This window comes from Mastigoproctus giganteus, chromosome 11, assembly GCF_048544385.1.
Source record: "Mastigoproctus giganteus isolate SK-2022 chromosome 11, ASM4854438v1, whole genome shotgun sequence".
NCBI lineage: Eukaryota > Metazoa > Arthropoda > Arachnida > Uropygi > Thelyphonidae > Mastigoproctus > Mastigoproctus giganteus.
Genome location: NC_143585.1, coordinates 135,957,117 through 135,971,444, shown reverse-complemented (window position 1 = coordinate 135,971,444; position 14,328 = coordinate 135,957,117). Strand labels below are relative to the sequence as shown.

At 34.8% G+C, this 14,328-nt stretch overlaps 1 protein-coding gene across 1 annotated transcript in view; it reads left to right on the top strand.

Moving 5' to 3' along the window:
• Nucleotides 1-14,328, top strand: part of Vps51 (vacuolar protein sorting 51) — a 202,273-nt gene that overhangs the window by 103,151 nt on the left and 84,794 nt on the right. The window contains exon 11 of the mRNA XM_090385571.1: nucleotides 8,623-8,723. Coding sequence (XP_090241697.1) covers nucleotides 8,623-8,723 — 101 coding nt within the window. The remainder of the gene's footprint in view (nucleotides 1-8,622; nucleotides 8,724-14,328) is intronic.

Below are 14,328 nucleotides of genomic sequence, written 5' to 3'. Positions count from 1 at the left end.
AGAGTAGAGGTAGCAAGATTATACACTAGCTGATCCGGAAGTCTCCTAGAGAATTAACAATAGGTTCGGTCCAATGTACTAACTAGCGGCCGGCCTGTGAACACCATTTTAGAGCTGTATTCTCGAAATGTAAGGAATATTGGATCTTGCCACAACGTTCATCATAACCTCAAAAGTCATCAATTATACTGCATGATGGAAGAGGTAGGGAAGGGTTGACCGGAACTTAGCTCTAGAGACTAAACATGGGTTCCACCACTTCAAGCCTACAATAAGCAAAGTGGTGGTATTTCACCGGTTGATGAGAGTCATCTACCATCTAGTACTGCCTGGTAACATAGATGGGCGGCGTTCCTCCATGTGGTGTGGGTGCCACACCTTGACCCCTGCTTACGTTGGTTCACACCTGGGTGGTCACCCACCATGTACTTGTGCATGGAGGTTATACCCAGGATTACTAACAGTCCCACCATCGTGAAGGTGCAAGCAGAGGATTTGGCTATAACAGACCATCCGGACTTCGTCGAATTTGGGTCCACTTGACTTGAGTGTCACCCAAATATCAGTTCCATCAACGTTTTAGACTCCCAGGTAGAAAGTACAGCTTGTCTGGCATATCTGAGAGAATGTCTGTGACAACCTCAAGGACCAACCCCAAGGATAGTTTATGAGTTGCTGGTTAATCGATTTTTCTGTTACTTTAGAAAGAGTAGAAATGCAATAGGACGATAATTGAAGGAGGGATTTGTCACCCTTTTTAGTAACTGGCTGGATATGAGCAAAATTCCAAACAGGAGGGAGAACACCTTTGGAATAAGAAAGTGAAAACAGACAAAACAGAGAATATCAGAAAGAGGGGATTCCAAATATGCACAAGTACCACCTTTAAAGGGAAAGGAATTGTACAGCAAATAATTTGAACAACTGAGATGAGCATTTGTTGAATCAGTTGATAACTTGGATTCTGTCATTAAAAGTACATGGGGTATGGAGACCTTAAGTGGAAATGGATGCCATTGAGATTAGAGCTGAGACCACATACTTGAAGGAAATGTTTGGGAGGTTTAGATCTTTTTGTAGATGTTTGTTCTTTTAGTGTGACAATTAATGGTTTATTCAGAAGAAAAAGGTGGCGGGGACACGCTGTGTGAAGTAATGAAATTTTTGATATGGCATACATATGTTAAGAGTATACCCAGTTCCTTGACATAACATGGCCTCAACAATGCCCACCCCCACATACACACTACTTGGACTGCCTCCAGTCACTAGCTAGAAGAGAAGAGGCATTGAGATTATATACTAGCTGATCTGGAAGCTTCCTAGAGAGTTAACATTAGGTTCAGTTCAGTGGACCCTCTAGCAGCTGGCCATTTTAAAGCTGTACCATTGAAATGCAGAGAAGATTGGATCTTGCCATGATGTCCATCATAGCCTCAAAAGACATCAGTCATACTGCATGACTGTAAGTGGAAATGCATGATGGAAGAGATGGAGGGTTTGCCAGAGCATTGCTCTGGAGACTAAACATGGGATCACCACTTCTATCTTCCAATAAGCAAAGTGATGGTATTGCACTGGTTGATGAGAGTCATCTACTACCTAGTATTGCCTGGTAACACAGAGGGGCATCATTCCTCCGTGTGGGAGCTGCACCTCAACTCCTGCTATGTTGGTTCACAACTGGATGGTCAACACACACACACACGACAGTGGCCAAAATGGGCATGCAAGCATCAAAACTGGACCTTGCGTGATTGGAAGAGGATCTTCTGGTCTGATGAATCACGTTTCCTGTTACACCATGTGAACGGCCGGGTACACGTCCAGTGTGCCAGGTTCTGTATTTCAGGACTTGCACGTGGGGGTTATACTCAGTGTTACTAACATTCTTACCATTGCAAAGGTGCAAGCAGAGGATTTGGCTGTCACAGACTGACTGACGACTTTTTTTTTGAGATTAGGTCCACTTAACTTGAATGTCACCCAAATAAAATTTCAACATTTGTATTAGTTCACTATGTGCCACAAACCTATGCTTCTGTAAACACCCAGTTCCATCAGCATTTCAGACTCCCAGGTAGCAAGCACAGCTTGGCATAACTGAGAGAATGTCTGCAACAGCCTCAAGAACCAAATATATATGTGTGTGTGTATACATATACACTGATGAGCCAAAACATTATGACCAGCGAGTCGTTATGCAAATCGAAGCAACTGCAGGTGAACTATGGCGCGTGCTTGGTTTGGGACACTGAATAAAAAACACCTGATACTGAGCTCTGTTAATCAATGTTACTCTTGTTCTTCAGATGAGAAAGGCAGCAGACATAAGTGAGTTTGACAAAGGCTAAATTGTAATGGCCAGATGACTGGGTCAGAGCATATCTTAAATGGCACGGCTGGTGGGGTGCTCACGGTCAGCCGTGGTTAGTACCTGCCGAAAGTGGTCTGAGGAGGGGGAACCCACGAACTACCAGCGAGGTGTTGGATGACCGGGGCTCATCGATACTTGAGGTGAGCGAAGGCTCTCCTGGATGGTACGTGGCAACAGAAGGGCGATTGTGGCGCAACTCACCTGTAATTGGAATGCTGGTGACAGGAGTAATGTGTCAAAACACACAGTACATCGAACCCTGCTGAAAATGGGGCTGTGTAGCCGCAGACCGCTCCTAGTACCAATACTAACCACAGTTCATCGGCGACAGTGCCCAAAATGGGCATGCAAGCATCAAAACTGGACCTTGCGTGATTGGAAGAGGACTTTCTGGTCCGATGAATCACGTTTCCTGTTACACCATGTGAACGGCCGGGTACACGTGCATCGTTTACCTGGGTAAGTGATGCCACCTGGATGCACCGTGGGATGAACACAAGCCAGTGCCATCATGCTTTGGGCAATGTTCTGCTGGGACACCCTGGGGCCAGTCATCCATGTGCCAGGCACTCTGACATCTACCACCTGTCCAAACATCATTGCTGACCAGGTACATCCTTTCATGGCAATGATCTTCCCCTCTGGCGGTGCCACCTTTCAGCAGGATAATGCGCCATGCCACACCGCCCGGATTGTTTGAGACTGGTTTACGGAACATGAGGAAGACTTCCAGCTATTACCCAGGTTGACCTACAAATTCTTCAGTACATCAATCCCATCGAGCATCTGTGATTTGTGTTGGAACCGCAACTCTGATCTGCAGTCTCGACCACGAACCTTACAGGAGTTAAAGTTATCTGCTGGTTACCTGTTGGTACCAGATACTACAAGACACATTTAGAAATCTTGTAGCGTCCATGCCTCGCTGGGTACGAGCTGTTTTGGCTGCATGTGGAGGACCAACATCATATTGAGTAGGTGGCCATAATGTTTTGGCTCATCGGTGTGTGTATATATATATATATAATTATTGATAAAAAAGGAAAGAAAGAAAGTTAAAACGACAATAACTGTAACTAATATGTAACTAATATTTATGGGTCAATGCAGTTGCAAGCAATTATGCAATACACCCCCCATAATGTCTATAGAATATTACGAATAATATAAAGAATTATTAGAAAAAGTAAATCAATCCAATAATACCATCAGGGACCTGAGAAAATGCAAAAAAAAAAAAAAAAAAAAAAAAAATTATTATCGCTTTTTACCGACAATCTAGATGACTTCAACTGGGGCCAACCACCCAGAATGAAGGCAAAAAACGACAAGATGTTCTCTGTTTCTGTGATGATCAATATATGCTAAGTAATTTAAATCTAAACCAAATATAAACCAGTATAGGCCAAATATAAATCGAATATAAATAAATCGAATGATGATAAAAGTTAAGAAAATTTAGAAATATTAGAATCAAAGGTAAGAAATATAAGTAAAATATAAATGTAAGCATATATTAATCATCGTTGACCCGACAGAGAATGTAATTTAATGATTAAAATAAGATTAAATATATAATACATACTACATATTGACCATATCTAGGACATAATGTAATAGTCGTCAAAATAATGTGGTGCCCCCCTATGTGATGGATACAGTAAAAATAAATAAATAATTAAATTAACGCATAGAGAAACATGCAGATAGTAAGAAGAAAAACTAAAGGAGTAGGAATAATAGAACCTGAACTCCACAAAGGCAAAAAATAGTGGTATAGATAAGAAATAGTTTCTCCTACGTCCTCAGATTGCCCTAATAATTTCGGAGAAATAAAAATAAAGAGTGTAGGACAGTTTAAAGACATTACAAGATATAAGTTGTGGCTCGGGTATGCCCGGGATCGCAAACCCGTTCCTATAGTAGGACCCTGAGCTGAATTTGCATGTTATCTCAGCGTGAACTTAAGTAAATTTAAATGAATTTAACTATATGTATATAAAAAAAAAAAAAAATTATACACTGTAATTTGCAAGCCGGTGGGTACAAGTTTTCTACGCCGTAAGACACCAAGAATGCAAAGTGTATCCTATGTACATATATACATGGCACTAAATATGACAATTATATTGAAAATTATATTGAAACAATAGGTTCAGAAAACAAATTTTTGAAATTAATTATGCTTATCGCTTTCCTGAAGTGATATTTCAGGTAAGCGATAGGGAAATTATTTTTAATCAACTTGCCGTACAACGCTGTTAAGCCCGCTGAACAATTTTTATTACTATTGAAGATATAAGCAATCCTTAGACATTCCGATAAAATTATATTAGCATGCACTGATTTTGATATATTAGATGTCCAGTTTGTAAGGCTGACTACGTTAAAATTAAATGCATCTTTTTTATTATATACGTTTACGTCTATATTATTATTATGGAATATTTCTATATGAAGATCCAAGTAATTTGCTGTAGTATCGGAACTATTAGTTTTTTCCAATACAAGTTCTACTGGATATAATTTACTGTAATCCTGGACAAAATGTGGACAATTAAAAACACATGTATCATCTACGTATCTGTATATAAGTAGGTTATCTTGGAATTCTCTTTCTGTATAATGTAGATAAAGGTTTGCGATTATGCTTGATGCTCGACTTCCCATAGGGGTTCCAGTCACTTGTAAGTATAACAATGTTCCGTCATATACATAATTATTAAAGATGCATAATTTTATTAGAGAATCCCAATAGGTTAAATCAACCTTTATAGCATTTTTATTTTCTAAATATAGTTTCTGGAGGACGACTTTTAAGTTATCAAGCATTAATAATAATAATTTTAAGTTACGAGCATTAATCTTGATAACTTAAAAGTCGTCCTCCAGAAACTATATTTAGAAAATAAAAATGCAAGTTGATTAAAAATAATTTCCCTATCGCTTACCTGAAATATCACTTCAGGAAAGCGATAAGCATAATTAATTTCAAAAATTTGTTTTCTGAACCTATTGTTTCAATAAATTTTCAATATAATTGTCATATTTAGTGCCATGTATATATGTACATAGGATACACTTTGCATTCTTGGTGTCTTACGGCGTAAAAAACTTGTACCCACTGGCTTGCAAATTACAGTGTATAATTTTTTTTTTTTTTTTTTTTTTTTAATATACATATAGTTAAATTCATTTAAATTTACTTAAGTTCATGCTGAGATAACATGCAAATTCAGCTCAGGGTCCTACTATAGGAACGGGTTTGCGATCCTGGGCATACCCAAGCCACAACTTATATCTTGTAATGTCTTTAAACTGTCCTACACTCTTTATTTTTATTTCTCCGAAATTATTAGGGCAATCCGAGGACGTAGGAGAAACTATTTCTTATCTATACCACTATTTTTTGCCTTTGTGGAGTTCAGGTTCTATTATTCCTACTCCTTTAGTTTTTCTTCGTACTATCTGCATGTTTCTCTATGCGTTAATTTAATTATTTATTTATTTTTACCGTATCCATCACATAGGGGGGGCACCACATATTATTTTGACGACTATTACATTATGTCCTAGATACGGTCAATATGTAGTATGTATTATATATTTAATCTTATTTTAATCATTAAATTACGTTCTCTGTCAGGTCAACGATGATTAATATATGCTTACATTTATATTTTACTTATATTTCTTACCTTTGATTCTAATATTTCTAAATTTTCTTAACTTTTATCATCATTCGATTTATTTATATTCGATTTATATTTGGCCTATACTGGTTTATATTTGGTTTAGATTTAAATTACTTAGCATATATTGATCATCACAGAAACAGAGAGCATCTTGTCGTTTTTTGCCTTCATTCTGGGTGGTTGGCCCCAGTTGAAGTCATCTAGATTGTCGGTAAAAAGCAATAATAATTTTTTTTTTTTTTTTTTTTGCATTTTCTCAGGTCCCTGATGGTATTATTGGATTGATTTACTTTTTCTAATAATTCTTTATATTATTCTTAATATTCTATATATATATATATATATTTGATTATAGTCTAAGTTGATAAGGTACATGCTGTTTAATGGTATATTATGTTAGAATTTTTTATGTGGTGTCCGAAAATATAATACTGATACTATATAAATATAATGAAATATGTATATAGGCTGGCTGCCCACTAAAAAATATATATACCCGTATATCAAAGCACTAAAACGCTATAATAGCCGATACCACCCCCCTTTGGCCAAACCTAGTAAAGAAAAATCATAAGTAAAATAAGGTAATAATAATATAACACAATATGTTAATTATGGGTGGTAGGATACATTTAAAGGGACGTTATCAAGGGCTAACCCTCTCAATATATCCCTCCCATAATCAACAGAGCTATCAGTTTCTGTTGTCATCTACCTGTATAACGTAGCCAAAAGTAATATTAAAGTGTAATGGTTGAGTGTATAATTTAGTTGTTCACAGGCTAGATGACATTTAGCCCGACCGATAGCCAACGAATATATAAAGAAAACATGAAGATGCAATTATATAGCATGGAGCGAAAAAGATAGAGACCCAATATCCAACCATAAATTTTTTTTTTTTTTTTTTTTATATATATAATATTATACATACGTACAAAAGAAGCAATAGCTAAAATAAGGAGAACGGAAGAAAGGTTAAAGTATAGTTTTAGTACCTCAATTCCCCTTGAATTGCTCTAATAGTTCATGAGGTAAGAAAAATAGGATTAGATAGTATATAGATAAAGTAAAGAAAAGGCTTTAATACAATGTATGTAGGATAATACCAGGGGCATAACTTCCCGTCCCTTATAGAAAGGGATCCTGGTATATCATAAGTTTAATACTGGAATTTTGGATAATATAAGTAAAAACGTATAAACTTAGCGAACAGAGGAATGGCTATTTCCTACCAGAAATAATGATTAAGAGATAGCAATAATCTTACCACCAAGCGACTGCAAAAAGGAAAGACTGCATGGTAGCGCACGTGTTATTATATATCCGATTAAAGTAAAAGTCAGTGCCCTCTTAGTTAAACATATCTCAAATAAATTAAATAAATCACCTAGTGGTCGTGCCCTCTGGAAGTAATTTTAAGGGAGTAGAACTAGCAAAATTAAGTATAATGTTTAGCGGAGTCTGTAAAAAGGCGATAGATATAGGATTCTCTGGAGCAAAAGAGAGAAGTACAGAAATTAATTCCTACCCTGGAAGCAAATATAGGTACCACTTTTTCAATGAGCATAAGCTATATCTGTCTTGCTCCCAAGGTAGTGCTTACTATGTACATATGTACAGGCTCTGTAGATGCCGCTAAATGTCGATAATACCATCATTACAGGAATAACTATAAAGAGTGTACATTTTAAATACATACGTGTGTGTGTGTGTGTGTACACAATTTCAATTAATAAATTGAAACAAAATTCAGTGTTGTTCGCAGTGATATTTCACGTAATGTGGAGTTCATATCTACGGGATGGCATTACAAAATTCAATTTAATTGGTAATTGGCTGTTTTAAATTTATATTATTTGTTTTTATTAATTGGCATTTCTTCTAAATTATCTTAGGAGCTGGAGCATTTATCTTGATTTATTCTCTCCCTCCAACCTTGGTTTGTTGCTGTGGTATGTACTAATTTAATTTCTATTCATCACTTACTAAGCTTATCATATGACTGGCATATTTTTCAATTATACTTATTGTGCGTGCGTATAACACACACATTCACTTATACGCACATACACATATATCCATATGTTTATATGTATAAAAGGGTTAACTGACCTTTGTAGAAGTCTTTCACGAAAAAACAGGATATGAAATACATTATGAATGATTCTATTGTATAAAAAATTTGAATTATTGAATGAGGAGGTGTACTTGAAAGGCCATGATTAATTAGAACTTGTAATATTCATATCTTTGTGGTTAAAACCAATATTACGTATAATTTTACTGAAAAAGTAGAAGTATGTGTGTAATTTAATATAACTTTTGAATTATTCATTTAATTTAAAAAATAAATACTCTTTGGTCAGAACAATAAAATTACTTTGAAGCTCATTTAATATAAGAAATTCTCCTCTTAAGTGGCTGTTTCATCAATTTATAATATTTGTAATCAGTTGATATTATGATTACAAACATTGGGGGCTATTTATTTATTTCATTTTTTGGCTAATCCTTAATAAACATTTTTAATTTCTTTGTTTTAAACAGAGAGAAACTGATGACAATACCATTTTAGTACGAGCTCTAGATCGATTTCATCGGCGTTTGCAGGCAATGAATAAACTTCTCCCTGATGTTGACTTCTCAAGGTTAGAAAGAAAGGCAAAAAAAAAAAAGTTTTTTTGTGATCTGATTTATATATATGGTTCTTTGAAATTTTGTTTTACTTAAATTTTTGCCTTCTAGTGCAAATGAAAAATTTTAACAAATAGGAAGGTTGTCTAAGTTTTGTGTCATTTTATTTTGTAATTTCTTTTAGAAACATAAAATTATAATAGTTTTCTTCAGAAGTGACATTATTACTAATAATTACTCGATAATTACAGTAAAAACTGTTGATTCATCATCCTCTTCTTTTTTTCAAGTGAGTAATGTTTGAAACTATAAAGCGTTTAGGGCGTAAGCCTCAAGCTATGGAAAAGTCTAGACTATTTATAAGTATAGTGCAAAAGCATCAATAATACATAGCCAAATCTGAATGAACAGAATATTAGCAAAGTGGCATCGTTTTAAGTTATATCTCATATTGTGAAGGTATTCACAATATGAGATATAACTTAAAACGATGCCACTTTGCTAATATTCTGTTCATTCAGATTTGGCTATGTATTATTGATGCTTTCGCACTATACTTATACATAGTAATGTTTGAAAGCATTGTTTCCTTCTCATTTTTAGCCAGAAGTGACAGTGGCACATTATGGCCTTAGCTGCCAATGCACCATTAAAAATCAAATCAAGCCAGAAGTGACAGAATTTTTAATGAGCTGAATGTAGGGATTATCATTGCTTTTTGATGCAGAAAGTTTGATATTTTCACAGTTAAAGAACTCTGACGCAGATTTTGCACACCCTTGTAATTTTTATAAATTGTGCAAAAAAAATTTTTTTTTTTGAACATTTCCGTAAGATTCCATGTAAATTATGTATTAAAATTGGCTTCTCTATGTGCAAGAAGGAAAATTCCCAGAAAAACCTCTCTATTTGAGACTGACTAATTTGTCCCCATTTGACATACCTTCCTTTTATCAACAAAAATCTTTCTAAATCGCAAATCCGCTATTCAATTATTCAACTCTTTTGGTGTCAGTGAGAAACATATCCTGTTACTATCAACAAGTTATTATTTTTTTTTAAATTGCCATGATGATAAGAAGAGTTTAGGTGACCTGAATATGATATGCTGGAAAATAAGTAGTGTTCTAAGGACTGTACCTGTGATGATGGGCATGTTGAAGATTCAAAAAACACTATTGTTATATGGTGTATCATAACAGAATTTTGAGTTGGTCCTGAAAACTTTTTAAGGTTGGTTTTAATGATTAAAAACTAAAATGCTTTTATAGGCAAGTTGCAAGAAATTTATTGAAGGGGAATACTAGAAATAGTTGAAATGGTGCACTTTATAATTCTGGTTTTATTATTCACTGTATGTGATAATAAGTTGAGTTGCCAGTAAAACAGGCTTACTTTTATGCTCTCCACATATTCCCGTGGAATAGAACAGATTTGGATTCAGCAATAAGTAATTGTTTAATTGTTGTTGTTTGCTTGATTTATGTAATATTTTGTAAAGTTATTCTCTGTAATATTTTATAAGTTTAATTTTTACCTTAATTGTTAAAAAGTTAACTTCAAATGTCATGTCAGGTATCATTATCAATTTTTTTCCAAGGGCAGATCCATATACTCAACACCTCCTCATTGAGCCCTCATCTCCTCAACATTCCCTCTCAATTCATGTATAATTGTTTTCCTCAATTTTTCTCTCAATCACAGCAGTTCTGCACCTTGCGAGACATGTCCAATTGTTTCTCATCCACCTAATTACTTCAGTCAGACATCTGTTCTCATCTACCTTTCTCAGTCTCCTCATTCCTCAGTTTTTCTTTTCTGTCCTCCTCCACAGACATACCCCAAAAAATTTTCAATCTTCTAATAGTTTCCATTCTCAATGTTCATATCTCTGCTCCATAAAGTGCCACACTCTAAACTAGGTATTGTACTTGATCTTTTTCCTTAAACCATTTCCTAATCTCCCATATAATGTTCTTCACTTCTCAAAACCTTTTTTTACCCATTGCTGCCTCTTATTTCTCTGCCGCTCTTTGCATCTTCTGCCATTAGGCTTCTCAAATATCTATACTTTCTCAACTGTATTATTTCTTCTCCTCCTCTTCCAGTATTTAACTCACATTTCTCTTCCCACTTTCATAACCTTTGTCTTAATATTTATTCTCATGACAATCCTATCAACTTTTTTTAGCCTGTTAACCAATTTAACCAAGGCCAAAATTGAGGAAAGACAGTTGTAGGATAGATGTGCAGAAGTTTGCCTTTAGCCAGCATTTGGTTGATTGCTGGAACAAACTTCCATCTGTAATTGTAGAAGTTGATAGCTTAAATAGATTCAAGGCAGAACGAGACAAACATTTGAAGCGACTGGATGTGTGAAATTAGGTTTTTTTTTTTTTTTTTGCTGATGCTATATAAGCTTGCTTTCTTGCATCATATGCCTTTTCTAATGCTAATGCTAATTTATACACCCCTTCTTCAGAATCTGCCACCATTACCATATCATCTGCAAATCTAACACTCTCAATAATTCTTCCCCATCTTCACCCCACATAATTTTTCCCTCATTCATATTTCTTTTATCAAATGCGTCTTAACTATTTCTTCTACATATATTATTATTATTATTAGCCATATAGTGCCAGAGAGAGAGAGAGAGAGAGAGAGAGAGAGAGAGAGAGAGAGAGAGAGAGAGAGAGTTAGAAGTAGAAGGGAATCACCAAGAAAGAGAAGAATGATGGTATCCAGCTCAGGACCCTGGGTGTGCCAAGCCGATACTCACCAGATGTGAGTCCCTGGGGTTAATATATTAAATAAAGTTGAAGAACTTTGTCCCACCCTAATTATTACTCTCTAATAACTAAGCATTCTTCTCTCCTTCCAATTCATTCCTGTCCTTTCAGTATATTCAGTAATTTAACCCAGTCTAGCCAATTAAAGGCCTTCTCCAAATACATAAAATATACACATACATCTTTGTTCACTTTGTTGTCTTTCTGTCAACATTCTCATAAACCTATTGCACTCCTTGTCCCACCCTTCCTCTCCCCCACCTCCCAAAACCAAACTGTCCTTTTCCATTGTTTCCTTCCATCCTTCTTATTATTCTTTTGTTTAATATTCTTAGCATTATCTTTGTTGCATGCAGTATCAAACTTATGGTACATTTCATTCCATGGCTTTTCTGTTAGTGTTATTACTGGGGTCTTAAAATCTCATGGCTATTTTACTTGCTCATGCATTAACCTACATAATTCTCTTAATTCCACACTTCCCCTAGTAACTGATAACCTCTACTGGAATTCTATTAGTACTACTGCCTTACTTCCCTTCATTTCCTTTAATGGTGCAGTTATCTCTTGGTCCATTATGACTGATCCCAAGCTGTCCCACATCCCCCACATCCATTATCAAAATATTATGATGAGAATATTTATCTGGCCTCGGGTATTCTTCTTCACACTTTTTCTCTACATTTGGAATATCAGGATGTCATGATTGAGATGGGAATCTCAATCATGACATCCCAGGTTGTGGGTAATCCCCTGCAACTCATGAGTTAGTTCATTGCTTGTGCAATATGTGGCATATATTCCAAGGTCAATCTGGTAAATAGTTCAACTGACACTTGTCTTATGTGAAGTATTAAAAATTACATGCTAAACCCCCTCTCAAGACACTGTCTGATATGAAAGAAGATACTTTAATGGTTTCCTTTTCATATTTTCAGCTTCCCAAACTGGACACTTTCATGGGTAATCAACATGTATTTTCATGATCAGTGGGATTTGCATTACAGTAATACTAATTAGACTTGTGATAACTGTGGATCTGCTTACAGAGTAGATGGTACAATATGTTATTAAGAAGCTCACCATTGCAAGTTAGGAATGTTTACAAACTTATTTTGACTTTCTGATGCAGTTCCGCTGACATACATCAGTAAAGTTACTAAAGTTGCTTAGTAAAAAAAGAAAAAACAAATGACAGTACTGTTGCAAATCTGTACACCCATAGGATTCAGTATGTGGTACTGTACCTTAAAAAAAAAAAAAAAAAAAAAAAAAGTTGAGAATACAGCTGTAATACATTTCTTTCAAAAAAAAACAAAACAAAAAAAAAAAAAAACACTACCAACAGACTGCATAGGTAATTGTGACCAGTAGCCCATTGGAATTTTCCATGTGCACAAAAATAATATACATAGTTTGATAAATAAATTACATCATTCAATACTGCTTACTGCTTTAGCGATAGTGATTTCCTGACAATTTTTCCATGCCGTCACATATTACTTTCATTTGGTAGTGATATTTGGCAGTCGTTTATGACCACCATTGTCATTAGCTACATATGAAGGTTTTATTAAAGTTTCTTTATATATGTTCCCTCTGAAATACTAGTCATTATTTTCTTATGCATTACATTGATCATGTGTTAGTTTTTTAAGAAACAAATTTTCTTCCTGCAACAGGGCCATGTGCAGAAATTTAAAAGGGAAGGTTTGACTCATTAAAGGGGAAGGGGATTGTATCCTATTACAGAAAAAAGAATTCTACATGAGCAAAAACAATGAACATGGACTAAAACTAGTAAGTGATATAAATTATCCACAATGAAAATAAAATTGCCAACATGTAATGTTCTAACCAGAGCAATTTATATTTGTTTTAACTAAAAGTTAATTAATTTAAACACAAATTTGTACAATGATAATCAATAAAACATTCTGAGTAAGCAATCAGTTACAATAAATTTCATTTTTCAGAATTACTAATCATGGAGTGTTAGTGCTATGCCTGTATGGTGTAACTCAAAAATAAGAAGTCTGCATTAATTGCTGGCTGGTTTTATGTGATTAAGTGTGCGATTTTCTGTACCATCCTAAATATACACATGTTTTCACTTGGCATGGTTGAGTTTTAATTTGTCATTGTCCCAGAATTATAGTGAGAGTAGATCCACAGCCCACCACTTTTGTTGTTTTTAACTTGTATTAATGGTAGTCTTGGAAACTGACTGCTATTGATGCTACAAAGCTTCCAAGGTGATTTAATCATTACTAATGGTTTCTAGTGATCATGAACTATGTCTTTTGGAAAGATTCATTTGAAATATACATAATAATTTTTGAATAATAAACACAGAAAACAATAATCACTCGGGATAGAGAGTTAGTGACATGCATAATATTCAAATTTTACGCACTTCACACTACACAAATTTGAAATAAATTTTTTAAAATTTTGAAAATGGAAGTGAATAATAGCATCTAATATATGCATATTTTTTTTATACATATAATAAACAGAAATATATGCACATGTGCAGATTTAAAAATTTTGTACATTTAGTGATTTTTTTTAACTGGAAAATGGAAGTGGCTGATAGCTTCATCTTTATATTTTAAAGTTTACACCTGTCAGGTGTTATGTCACCATGTTTGTAACAGTTAGGGCACTATGACTGCAGGGTTAAAACTTGGTTACACTACAAAACAAATACCTCTGTATTTTGGACATTGGGCGTCCTCTTTAGAAAGGTTTCACTGTGTTTTGAGCTGTATGTCCTTGTTTATTATTCAAAAGTAACTCAGAAATTCAAAAGAAGCTTTCTCCC